Here is a 13,271-nt window from a genome sequence, read left to right as displayed (position 1 = left end):
TATGTAGATTAAATTTGGTCATTTAAAGGTGTATATATACTCAAGATGATTCGATAACTATTTAGTTTTTAAAAATTAATTAATGTCTTATATATAAACACTATTTGTATCTATAAGTTTATTTTTTTTATACAATCTACTATGTAATGTCTTAAACAAAGTCATATTTTGAAAACTCAAAAAGTAATTTTCAAAAACTTGTTTTCATTTGTTAATTTTGACTACGGATTGGAACGATGAAAACAATACTAAGGATTTGGTGTGAAAACAAACACAAATTTCAAAGACAAAATAGTTGACAAATAAGACCCTAAAATGAAATGATGAAACTCAAACTACATAAACAAATACTACTTTAACCTAAATTCAAATATATAAGAAATTTGCAATACATTAAAAATATTTTAAAATATAGAGCTAATCAAACACAATCTCAAAAGACAATAGGGCCCAAATTTGTAGTTGAACCCTAAAAAAAACAAAAGATTAAAATATTATTTTAGTTGATGCATTTTCAAATCTCTAATTTTAGTCCGTATATTTTCAATAAATCTTAAATTTTATATATGCATTTGTCAATTTTTCAAAAAAAAAAAAAAATCTATTAGCATTTCTTTTATAAATTTAGAAAACATATTCAAATTATGTTTTTTTCTTACTCGAAAGTTATTATTATTATTATTGTTATTGTTATTAAAATACAAAAACTAATATTTTAAATTGAAACCATAAGAAAAAAATTATGGAGAAAGAAGTCATTTCTACAACAAGTGGGGTCGATTTAATAAATTTTGGTTTTCACATCAAGGACTCCTCATGAGGGGGCAGAAATTAGAAAATTAAAAAAGAAAAAAAGAAAAAAGAAAAAAGAAAGAGAAAACTTAATGAACAGTGGTTTGTTTAGTAGGAGTGGGTATGAGAGGGTCGGTTTCATGATTACTGCACAAAATCTGCTCCAAATTTTCGATCTTTTTCATACTCTGACTTCCATCTTTACTATCATCATCTTCTTCATCATCTTCTGAACAAGAAGAAGAAGAAGAAGCTGAAATTGGCAACAATGGCGGGTTGCAATTAGAAGAAGCCAATGTTAGTTGCATCGCTCTTTCAACTTGAACCATCCAATCTGTTGAGCAAAGTACATAAAACATCATCAAAGCACATGTACCTTGAGCCGCAAGTAATCCAATCCACAGCCCTGCAAATCCCAATTTCACTACAAACCCCATCAAAATCGCCACTGGAAAACCCACCAAATAGAATGATCCTAAGTTTATGTTTGCTCCGGTCGCTGGTCGAGCACTTCCTCTCAGTACACCGCAGCCGGTGGTTTGAGGGCAGTTACCAAGCTCGCATAGACCCACGATCGGCAATGCCACTGCTGTAAGTTCCAAAATCTCGGCATCGTTGGTGAAAAATCTGCCCCATTTGTGTCTCATTAGAGTGGTGAATACCATGGCCGCCACGCCAAGCGCTACGGCGCAAGCAAGTGAGACAATCATAGCAATGCGAGCTTTGGCGGGTCGATTTGCCCCTAATTCATTACCAACTCTGGTGGAGACACCAAGACTGAGAGAGGAAGGGAAAACATATACTAAAGAAGTGGTTTGAATCAAAATCCCCATCGAAGCAATTGTAGCTTTGGGATTAACAAGAAGTCCACAGAGCATTGTCATGAATTCATACCACCACCATTCAAGGCAAACAGAGACACAAGTGGGAATTGCAAGAGAAAGCAAAGGAGTCCATCCATGGAGGCAATCCACACTTGGAGGAACCCAAGAATCTTTGTACACTCCAGAGAAGTAAACAAAAGAGACAAGGAACAAGAAGACATTTAAATTGAACCAGACCATAGCAATGGCTACACCAGAAATCCCCATTTTGAAATGCACAACCAAGAGGAAGTTCAGGGGAACATGAAGCAAAACAGAGAGAGCAGAGCAGTATGTCAATGGGAGAGTAATGCTTTGAGTTCTTAAGTAAATACGAAGTGGATGAAGAAGGGAGAGGAAAATGAGGTCAGGAATTGAGAAGAGAATGAAGGTTTGAGCCACAGTAGAGATTTCCTCATCTTGGCCACACCATAAAAGGATTCGTTTCATGTTGAGCCACATGAAAGAAATGGGAACAGAGGAAGTAAGAAGAAGAAGAACAGTCCTTTGAAGGGTAATACCAAGGAGTTTCCATTGTTTAGCTCCATAAGCTTGGCCACAAATGGGTTCCATTCCCATGGCTAATCCAGAAAGAACAGAGTAGCCAGTGATGTTAGCAAAACCAATAGAGAGAGAACCCGCAGCAAGTTCAAGTTCTCCAAGGTGGCCAAGAAAAAGCATGGAGATCATAGCTCTCGAGTACAAAAGTAGCCCTGTTATTGCTGTTGGACCTGAAATCTTCCCTATTTCCTTCATTTCTTCCACAGCCTGAAGAGCAATATAAATCACATACAAAGTTAGAAACTTGAGTAAAAAAGAAAAAGAATTGCATTCTGGGGTGTTTTCTCTTACCTCGGAAAGAGTTGGGAATCTATGAAGTTGAGTCAGTTGATCATCAGAAGGTTTGAGAAGATTGTTAATATGATGATTATTATGATTATTATTGTCCAAGTTCTTGTTGGGAGCGGTCATGAAATTGGTTTTGTACGGAAGAAATGAGGAATTATTAGGGGAGGATGGTTTTGGGTTACACATAGCTAGGTTTATTAGTTACCACAATCTTCTTCTTCTTCTTTTTGCTGTCTATCTATCTATCTGTATTTTTAGGATAAAGAAAGAACTAAGAAACGATAGATAGATAGATATATGAATGATTGTGAGTAAATGACTCCTCTTTTCTTCTCTCCTCTATGATATTTTGTATATATATCTTTGTATGAGCTTCTCAAAATGGAATGATGAGAGTGAATGGGGAAATGGGTTTATATACATACAGGAATTGCCACCCAGAAATTTTTCTGCCGTCCTCTTAAGGAACGTGTCTCAAGATATCAAGGACTGCTCGAGGAAAAAAAAGAAAAAAGAAAGAAGAAAATTCTTTTTCTTTTTGTTTTAAGGAAAAAAAAGAAAAGAAAAGAAAAGAAAAGTTAGGGGCCGACTGTTCTAATTAAAAACCTTCACTTTTCCGACCATTAGCTAAAATCATTTCATAATATATCCATCCATCACAAGAAGAAACATATGGTATATGAGGGAGGCAAAATTTTCAAACCTCTTTTATCTTATCTTGAGGTACAAGTGAAGGTAATTGAAAATTGGTTCCTTTTAACTGCCACAATCCCATATTTGTTTGGTTTCAAACAAGACCCATTTTGGAAATTTTATTAAATTTGTGAGTAGTGGAATTAATAATTAATAATTTAACTCTGCAATTTTTATTTATTTATTTATTTATTTATTTTTGGAGGAGGGATTAATAGATTAATATTCATAATGGGAAAAACTCAGTGGATAATCTTTTTTAACACTCCAACCTCTTGTGGTTGAGTTTTGAAATATGCCTGAAAGAGATAAAAGAAACTTATCTTGGAATGCCAAGTGGATGAGGAGTTCGAGAAGCAAAATTCTCTGAAATGACAGAGAGCATATAAATTGGTGGTTTATAAAATATAAATAAATAAACAGTTTTTTTTCTTTTTTTATAGTATAAATATATATATTTTTTTGGAAGGGGGTGACTTTCACTGGAAGATGACTGGCTGGCTTCTATCTTTGTAGGCAAAGGAGATGTTTGCATGTTCAAAAGCAACATGCATGTCCGATTCTTGTACAGCCCATGTGGGAAATCATAGCCATTACAAACACAACTCCATGTGTTGGTAACAATTTCAATACGATTAAAAAAAAAAATCGAAAAAGTCACTCGACTATTATCGATCTTGGTCAAGAATGAAGCGAAAAAGAGAACAAAATATGTTCCGAAAGAACTTTATGATTAATATTCTGTGGTGATGGTTCATGTTATTCATCACAGATTTTGGTTTGGTCATGGGAAAGAGATAAAAAGGAGTGAAGGATGTTGATTGGTGAGGAATATTTAATATATACTTATGGTGCGTGGGGAGGGAGTGGAATAGGATTGTTGAGATTTTGTGAACCCCTCTTGGAGATTTTGTGACAAATTAAACCCCTAATTAAATCATTCCACTCAATAATTACACTGCTATTTTAGACTAACAGTCAAAAAGTGGGCCTCAAAGATGAATTTACAATGGACTGGAACTCTCAACTTTCCCCTGTATTTTCTATGAAAACAGCCATGAAAGTTGCAGGATACCAGACTCGAAATGGGCTAACATCTCTACCCCATTAGCTCATTTGGACCTATTATTATTCAATGTGGGTAAACTTGGGCTTTAGAGCAGATAAACCAAAGGGAAAGAGTGAATTTTGTAAGACACAGAAAGAAGAGGTCAAAATCCATCACAGGATACTTAAAAATGGAAAAAGAGAGGGAAAAAAAAAAACCCAAGAACAGTTTTGTCATCTTATTTGGTTATAGATTGGATTAAATAGAAACAGGATTCTTCATGGGTATGCTGCTGTATAAGAGAATGGGACCACCTGATAAGTATGTTAATGGGGGAGGTGACAGTGGAATGGCTGTATGAAGAAGGAGCAGATGGGAGAAAGGGAACACACAGATTTAGGTGATGCTCCAATTACAACCATTAAATATGTATCCCTTTTCTCCCTACAGAGATGAGGCTGTGTCTCTAGAGAGAAGAGCAGCTGGGGGACTGTGTCCTTAGCTGAGGCACACAGTCCTACCATCATCAAACCAGCCAGAAACTTTGGATTGTTTTATCATTCCTTCTCTCACCATTCTGAGTCTGAGCAACAGGCTGCGTAAGGACCAGTTTTTCCTTTGTTTCCTTTGTATAAGATATTACTTCTCTGAAACTCATAACACAACCCCATGTCAGATCCCATGTGTCTTTGGCTCTATCAAGTCGATGTAGGTGAAAGGTAAGTATCAAACAACAGAACTCTCTAGTCTCTGGAAAACAAAACAAAAACAAATAAATTCAAGTAAGAAAAGATTAAAAAAAAAAAAAAAAAATTATAAACGGAATTTTAAATAAATAAATAAGTAAACCGGGTCCGTAAGTACCCTACAGATTGAATATTTTTTGCAGTTTGGGGAAGCAAAATTTGGGGGGGGGGGGTCCATCAAATTCCAGATCCCAAACAGGACTGAAGCAAAAGAAGTTGACAAGCAGCTAGAAGTATCACATGTTGATGCTCATGCACTTGTTCCCTTCCTTATCAATCAGAAAGCAAATTACTCGATACCAAGTTGTTCTAATGGAGATCATAAAGAATTTTTCTTGGCATCTTGCCAAACAGATTATAATAAATGCCATTACAAGTTTTTTGAGAACGATCCACGGAAGTTGACATGACAGATATTTGACACCAATAATAAAGATTATACCCTCCCAGACACTGGAATAGATTCATCATAGTTCCTCCATACAAGCTTTCTTCATTCTTTTCAAGAGAAGATCGATTCTATCACAAGATTCTAAACAGCTTAGACCTAACATTTCCTTAAAGGAAAAAAAAAAAAAAGAGAGAGAGAAAGAGAGAGAGTATTTAACTTTCTTTCTTCATCAATAGTAAGATGCATGAAAATGCATACATTGTATTCCCACTGTGTTTTCTAAATTCAAGCGCAGATTATGTTATCACTTAAAAAGAATTTCATTCTGCAGTTATGCTCGCTCCATTTAAGATGGCCAAAGAATAAAGGAATATTACCCTTCAAACAACCAGTTCAGTACTACTAACTGATACTTCTCATCATACCTTTCAGGAAGCATAGCATGAGAAGAGAACATATTATATTTATATAATAGCAAACCAAATTTGTGTCAATGATCTATGCAACCAAACACGGGGAACTTATTCTCACATGAAAATGCAAGATGAGAGAGAAGCTAAAAAAGAACATTTAATAATACACACACACACACACACATTGTTCAAGGATGCTATCGTTAAAAATAGATTGAGCTTTATTTAACAAATTATCTAAAAGCATAAAAGAAATGTCCCCATCAGGGTTTCAATCAGCATAATGCACTAAATAACTGTTACCCACCAAGCACATTCCAACATACTCATACAGAAATTCATGCACAAATGAATGAGAATCCAATACATTATGATTGAACCATCAACGCACTAAATATTGCCTTAGAAGAAAATGATACTTCATAAGGAATAATTCCCAATCAGCAGCATTATCTTCGTTGGTAAGAAACTAGTCTCCAGAGTAATTTTGGAATCCACAGCTCAGGCTTCTCCACTTTTAACACAGAAATTGTCATAAAGCAACATTTCTAGGAGGTGGGACTGATGTTCATAAAAGAAAATTCCACACTGTTTGCAGATAACTTGTCTCTCTCAGCATTTGGTAACAGCTAATGCCATAATGATCAATGAATAGCCGGAATGTCTGATTAATCAATACCTTGTTTTTCCTCATCTGTCGCTTACTTAAAAGCACCCACCATTGATCACAGTAATATATGGCCATGCCTTAAAATTTACACCAGTGCTCCCCCAATGTTTAGACCAGACCCCGTTGTTACTGTAATCTAATAAACAAACTTCCCCAACCCATCGCACCACACACACACACACTAAAAAGAAAAAAGAAAAAAAGGGAAAAAAAAAAATCTCAGATGTATTGTATGTAACACATGCGCTTTGCATCAAAATTCAGATCAATTATCATGTTGATCATGGATGAGACGCACACCAACCAAGCTTTTCAAATATTCTGACAATCAACAAAAGGAACTTTTTAAAAGAAGGAAACCCTGTATGAACAGAGTATCATAATGTATATTTAAAGCTGTTTACAAATTTGTAGTGAGCTAGACGGTTTTCCAATGAGATGATAAGCTAGATAAAAGAAAAGCGAAACGGATATAACTGAGTACCTCATGTGAGGTTTCTGGGGTTCTGAGCACTAGACCGAGGAAGAGCCAAGATGGCAATGAGTCCACTTGCAAAGGCTGCAAGTGCTGCCACAGCAAAAGCTGGAGAGTTTCCACCACCAAACAGCTGATCCCATGGTCCACTTCCCAGGGACACCACAACCTATTATCAGAAACAATAAAATTAGTGAATAAAATCTCTTTGAAAAGGTTAAGAAAAAAATGGTTGACAAGTTACTAATAACATTCTACCACAACTTCTTGTACATGTCATCATGAGAGCAAGTATTGTGATTGAAATAGCTTAACGCATATTAGATCAATTAGTTAAAAGAATTTCTTAATACCAGATGATAGAATCCCTCCAGTCCATTGGAAAAACAATTGGGTTGCAAGTATAACAGCATATACAACATTTTCAGGACATGACATGCACTAGAGACTAAATGCTTGACTTTTATTATTTAAGATCAAGCCTCAGGTCGATATATATATATTATATATTAAGGAAAAACAAATGAAAAAGAAAAAATTGTGATTGCAATCCCAAACAAGCTTGAGTCTTGCAGAATGTCTCACTCAATTACTCTCTCAACAAACAAAGCACCCAGCCCCACCCAGCTCTTCTGTTCTGAAGCCAACAGAAGCACAATGTATGGGACCAAGAAAATTAATGGCTTTGTGAAACATGATTGTCCCGCAGAATGCTAACCTTTAAGTCACTGCTGTAATCCTAGACTATCATATTTATGAAAAGCAACTATATCTGTATCCTTCCTCAAAATTTAATTGAGAAGTGCACAGTTTGGCATGAAAATTGAGATAAGAAAACACGGCAGAGAAAAAAAGTGGCAAGTGAGTTCAATTTTGTTATTAACAAATGATATCAGCTCCAATAGAGAAGAACCCACTTCACATGAAAAGCCAAGTGGAATTATATATGTATAGATAGAATACATGGGTTCCAGAAATACAATTTGTGTTTGTTTAAAACAAGAATGCAACTGAAATTGAGGTGAAAATAATTAATATCAAGCGACAAAATCTCAAAAGAAGGGGAAAAAAAGAACCAAAACATGTGGCTATGAAAAAAATATGTTCAGCTAATGCTTCACTGTTCAAGGTTAAAATGTTTTACTACTATGTGGCCCTCAAAGTCTCTACCATATCTTACAGATCAATATATGTTCCTGAAAATGTTACCTAAGGCAACAGCCAAATCTTTCAGCTGGATTGAATCCCACAGAGAGGTCCACTAACGATCAAAAAGTTTTGAAGAAACAACAAAGTATTATGTCAAATTATTTTATTTCTATTATCATCCATTACATATTGGAAAGTGACTGCAGGACTACAGATATGGACAAACTCTAATCCTCTACCTGTGATCTCTTCCACATGGAAATATATTTTCATCTGCATCCCCTAAATCTTTTCCCAAGACAAAAAGTAAATTGACTAACGGGGATATCCACCACTGAATTTTCAAGAGAAGTTGTCTTAGTATGTCCCAGAAAGAGGCCAGTCGAAATTTGACACTTTCTCATTTGACAAAGTCAAATGATTAGACCGAGAACACAAACTGTAATGTTCCTTCATTAGTTCAGAATAAGACCTCCAGCATTTTCCTTCTTGCAAATACAAGTTGGGAGGGCTCTCTTTCTCCCAAGTTAACTGCCCTTATAAGTTATACCACATCCAACATTAGATTTTTCATGCATTTCATCCATGATTTTTATGCGGTCATTAAAAGATATTTTATAGATTAACTGGTCCCTTTAATTGACGTCCATAATGTGCATAGCTTCAAAATAATACGAACCAACACTTCTAATGCCTGTTGTTATCAGACAGTGCCGAACTTAAACCTCAAGTTACTTTTCCCAACTGTTAAAAGAATATAAAATAAATAGAATGACCCAATGTAAGTACAAAATTTGTGTAAAAAAAACTTAAGTATGAACAAAGATCATAAAATAATTGTTCCACTGTTCCTTCTACACTGTATAATATTCTACACACATTGAAAACAGAGTTCAAAGCACACTAAATTCACCATCAAATATGAGATGATACAAATTTATGGGCTCAAACGTGGAGGAAGCCCAGTCTCAATTATTAAAAAGTCATTTGAAGAAAAATTTTCAACGTAGTACAAGAAAGTACAACATTATAACCAATAGGACAAAATAAAAAAGAAGCATTACCTTCGTGTAGTGACTAATAAAAAAACAACATATTGTCATCAAATAATAGGGAAAAGTCGACAGGAAACATTTTCAGAAATAATTGCATGCTTAATTACACTCTTGAAAGAGTAGTTTAAAATTATGGGCACCTCTCCAATGTATAACATGATATTATATAAATACCCTTCTCACATGCTCCTTAGACCTTAAAATGAAATAAAAAGAGACTGTCAATGAAAGAGGTCAATAAACGATCTTAACATCGGAATATTTTGTTTATTGACCTGTATAGTGTGAGTTCTTGATAATGTTTATGGGAATAAATGAGGTTACCCTCCAGCCCAATTGTGTAAGGGTATCTCTCTTATTTGTCACAAATTCAAGACTTTTATTCAGCTATTCCCTTCCCCCCACCCCACCCCACCCACCCCAAATATTGGAAACTATAGATAAGTTTGGTCAACGACCAGCGAATACCTCATCTGAACTGCCATAAAAAATCAATTTCAGTTTTAATAAAGAGAGAGAAAAAACAAATCAATGCTGGCCTAGCCATACATATTATATATTTTTCTACTGGTGTTTAATAGGTTGAGAGAAAACTCCTTCAAAGAAAAAAAGTTCACATCATTTCACTCTCGAAGAGGAAAAGAAAATTAAGAACAAGATATGTAGGACTAGAATCACCTGTGGGAAAACTATTGCCAAGTTCAAGACACCCACAGACAAACCTGCAAGAAGCAACACCACAATAAGCAACTCTGTAGTCTTTCTTTTTCAAGAAAGCAACATGAATCCCACCTTGACCAAGTTGTAAAGATTCAACACGTGAGGAGATCATGGCATATGGAACACTGTAAGTAATCTGCAACGAATTATTCCGATAAATCAATAGAAGTGATGCACAAATGGACCTCCATCATGAATCATCACAAATTGATAAATTTTATATCGACTAAATTTTCCAAATCTGATGTGATAAACAAGTAAAATTTTTATCCTCTCTGTTTTCATCTAATGACAGTAGCATGATTGGGCAAAAAAAGTAAGATAAAACATGTGTGATCACATTCTATACAAGGAAGGAACTGCTTACTGCCAAAGGGGCGCCAAGAAGAGCAAAAATAATCAATGCAGCTGATACAATACTATTTGGTGGGAGATTATGACCTATATAGCCCATATTGTTTGCCACATACGTTACAACCAGGATACTAAGAAAACATAGAGCCATAAAAATATTAGAGATTCCCCATATGAAACCAGCACCCCACTTTCTGCACAGCTTCTCCATAAGTAATGAAGTTATTCCGAGGACAACAGAGTTACACATCAGACCAAATGCTCCCATTCTGACTCCAGAACTATAAGCCTGTCCTTCATTTGGCTTGCCACCATAAATCTCTCTACCCATCCAATCAGTATCAAAGAGAATAAATGGAAACCATGCTATCCATGTCAGGGAAGTGACGAGCAAAATTACCCATATATACCCAGAGAAGTGTCTAAAAGTGCGAAACAAGTCCCAGAAAAATGCTTCTGAAGCATGACTTGACTGCCCCATACCTTCTTCTAAAACCAGGGAGGACCTGTCACTTGAAACTAGAGGTAACTCTTGAGCTGCTGATACACTCAAATATGTTGTAATTGCAATGAACATGATATCAATCAAGAAAGCTGACTTGAGATTTGCACAATTAACAGAACACGCAGAGGTAAGAGTAAACGGGAAGATCTTGTACCAGCCACTAAAAGATCCAGTCGCATATCCAAAAACATTACCAATAGCGATAAATAGAGAAAAATAAGCATTTGCCACTCGATTCCTTCGATGATCCCTTCCTAGCACAATATTAAGTATTGAAAAACATAAGTGTCTCAAGATCCACACAACATAAGAGCTTTCTTAGGTTTAACTGAACATGTCATAGCCACAAGCAGGTACTACTGCTTTTGAATGGGGAGGGGGCCTTGATTGTGTATTAGCAAGCATTTGAAGAGTACATAGTGCCAACCAATTTTTCAACATCAATCTCCATTAAGAGTTGGAATCTTAATTCTAATACGTAAACTGGCCTCTTGGCGTGTCAGCACATTTGCTCAAATCCATTCAGAAAATGAAAATCAAAATACAAAAGTTGTACCTTTATATAATTTTGGGTGTAAGGGCCAAATAGTCCCACAAATGGTTTCACCCCACAACATTAGACATCAAAATACTCAAAAGGGTATTTAATATCCTACATAAATCATCGCTTTGATTTGAACTAACACTTTTCAAGATTCATATAACTTGTCCATTGACAAAAAATTACTGCACGTTTGTTAGTTTACAACAACCAATAATTTACTATTACATTAAAAATATAAAAAAAAATGTTCTATACATTAATAACTTGTTAGAACCTTTCGCAGCGATTGGCACAGTTTAACTCTTTAAACTCCCTCGGTTTTATGCAACCGCAATTTCTACTTTCAGTTTTTCTGACTATATACATATACATTACATCGAGTGGGAAAACTTAAGAGATTAATAATGTGACATACTTGGGAATTATAAAGGAGAAATTGTAATATAAATACACACTAGCCTTAATTCAAGAATTAGTGGCATATTACTTCAGTAAATTGGTAGGCACAATAGTAATTTAGGGAGAATGGTAAAATGCCAACACGAACAGTTGAAGCTAAACACTTTGAACTTAAGAATCTCTACAGACGAAATTATATACTAACAGAGATATCATAATTCAGACGTTATACCAAACAACTTACCGGTAAGATCAGCAAGCAGAGCTCTACAAGGACCCTGGGAGACGTTGTTAGCAACGTCGAGAATCCAAAAACCAACTACAAAGAACCCAATCGCACGAGGCCTAACATCACCTCTGTCCCCCATCAAACAACCGAGGTCCGCCGAGTGACCGATAATCAAAACGGCAAGTAGTATGGAAAGCGCACCAGCGACGATGAACGGCCTCCGGCGGCCGTATCGGCTGGTGCAGTGATCGCTCATATGACCAACAAGCGGCTGGACAAGGAGGCCAGAAAGCGGTCCGCAGAGCCATATGAGACTAGACCAAGCGTGAGGAATACCGAGCTCTTGAATATAAGGAGTGAGAAGAGAGAGCTGCAAAGCCCAACCGAATTGAATTCCACATGCGATAGACGCGACACGGAGTAACCGTCTCAGCGGAACCCTAGGTCCGACTAGAGGTCGAGTCGGCGGGCGATTCGCTCGACGAGACGCGGTCCGGTGGGCCTCAGACGACTCCGGCATCACCATTTTCTAGCTCTAGCTAGCATGCGCAACCTGTCCCACACTTTCGCCGGTACTCTCTTTGAGTCTCTCTCGGAATCTCTCCGTTGCGTAACTGTAGTTTACGAATCCTCGAACGCCGAAGAAGGAAGGAAAGGTGGCGGTTGCCGTCAGCTTGAGCATCATCAACAGCCGAAACTGCCCCTACAGTTTTCAATTAAATTACACCCATTGCCTCTACAAATAAATATATAATAACAAAAAAAGAAAAAAGCGGGAAATCAAAGGAACAATTAATTCACTATATACTCCTTTTTCCAAACTCTATTTTAATTCCTTTTCCTTGCATTTATGATCTAATAATCGTCCCTATCATAATGTTTGTTTATCTTGCGTTACTAAAAAGCAATTCAATTAGGTAACACCAAGGTTTGAAATGTGGACCAAAATGTTTAGATTTCAAATTCTATATAAAAATGTCATAGAAAAACGATAAAATTAGATTTTTTTTAAATATATATATATTTATTTAAATTAATAAATGGAAATTTTACTTTGGAAACAAGTTAAATTGTTTTCATTTATATTCTTTTTATATACTAGTATGTTTGTTGCTTATTTTGTATGTTAACAACTTTTCTTTTTCTTAGGTTCAATTATATTATCCATGATAAATAAAAAAAAATTTGTTCATCTCTTCAACTTTAAAATGTTTACCATAATTTATTATAGTTTCAATTTTTTGTTGAATAAAAAAATAAAATTTGTCATTAATATTGATGTTAATCGGCCAATGTAGGGAAACAAAGCTGAAGGATCCAATTTTTATTCAATAAGTTTGTCATCGGTTGGTGGAGATTAAATGGTGACAAGTAGA

The 13,271-nt window shown here is 35.6% G+C and overlaps 2 protein-coding genes across 3 annotated transcripts; both read right to left on the bottom strand.

The window, feature by feature from the left end:
- Nucleotides 1-758: 758 nt before the first annotated feature.
- On the bottom strand, nucleotides 759-4,260 carry ZF14 (MATE efflux family protein). The gene is made up of 2 exons (XM_039028802.2): nucleotides 2,508-4,260; nucleotides 759-2,423 (listed from the first exon to the last, which is right to left on the bottom strand). Exons 1-2 carry the CDS (start codon nucleotides 2,688-2,690, stop codon nucleotides 882-884), a joined length of 1,725 nt encoding a protein of 574 aa, XP_038884730.1. The 5' UTR covers nucleotides 2,691-4,260; the 3' UTR covers nucleotides 759-881.
- A 200-nt stretch (nucleotides 4,261-4,460) lies between these two features.
- On the bottom strand, nucleotides 4,461-12,745 carry SUT4 (sucrose transporter 4). Of its 2 annotated transcripts, none has more exons than XM_039028803.2 (6): nucleotides 11,911-12,669; nucleotides 10,232-10,977; nucleotides 9,937-10,000; nucleotides 9,823-9,866; nucleotides 6,950-7,109; nucleotides 4,461-4,995 (listed from the first exon to the last, which is right to left on the bottom strand). In XM_039028803.2, the coding sequence occupies exons 1-5, from the start codon at nucleotides 12,419-12,421 to the stop codon at nucleotides 6,951-6,953; spliced, it is 1,524 nt and encodes a 507-aa protein (XP_038884731.1). In that variant the 5' UTR covers nucleotides 12,422-12,669; the 3' UTR covers nucleotides 4,461-4,995; nucleotide 6,950. The 2 variants fall into 2 exon arrangements, with proteins under 2 accessions (XP_038884731.1, XP_090169513.1); XM_090313387.1 differs by lacking the exon at nucleotides 4,461-4,995 and adding an exon at nucleotides 5,994-6,786 and having other exon boundaries at nucleotides 11,911-12,745.
- Nucleotides 12,746-13,271: the final 526 nt, after the last annotated feature.

This window comes from Benincasa hispida, chromosome 4 (assembly GCF_027475165.1).
Source record: "Benincasa hispida cultivar pf3 chromosome 4, pf3_genome.v1.1, whole genome shotgun sequence".
Classification (NCBI taxonomy): Eukaryota; Viridiplantae; Streptophyta; class Magnoliopsida; order Cucurbitales; family Cucurbitaceae; genus Benincasa; species Benincasa hispida.
This window is presented reverse-complemented; position numbering and strand designations above follow the sequence as displayed.

Coding starts and splice junctions, on each gene's coding strand:
- SUT4 (XM_090313387.1), bottom strand. CDS start 12,421: ATGGTGATGCCGGAGTCGTCTGAGGCCCACCGGACCGCGTCTCGTCGA. Junction 10,001..10,231: donor TTCTTGGCGCCCCTTTGGCA/GTAAGCAGTTCC, acceptor AATTCGTTGCAG/ATTACTTACAGTGTTCCATA. Junction 7,110..9,822: donor TGGCAATAGTTTTCCCACAG/GTGATTCTAGTC, acceptor TTCTGATAATAG/GTTGTGGTGTCCCTGGGAAG.
- ZF14 (XM_039028802.2), bottom strand. CDS start 2,690: ATGTGTAACCCAAAACCATCCTCCCCTAATAATTCCTCATTTCTTCCG. Junction 2,424..2,507: donor GATTCCCAACTCTTTCCGAG/GTAAGAGAAAAC, acceptor ATTGCTCTTCAG/GCTGTGGAAGAAATGAAGGA.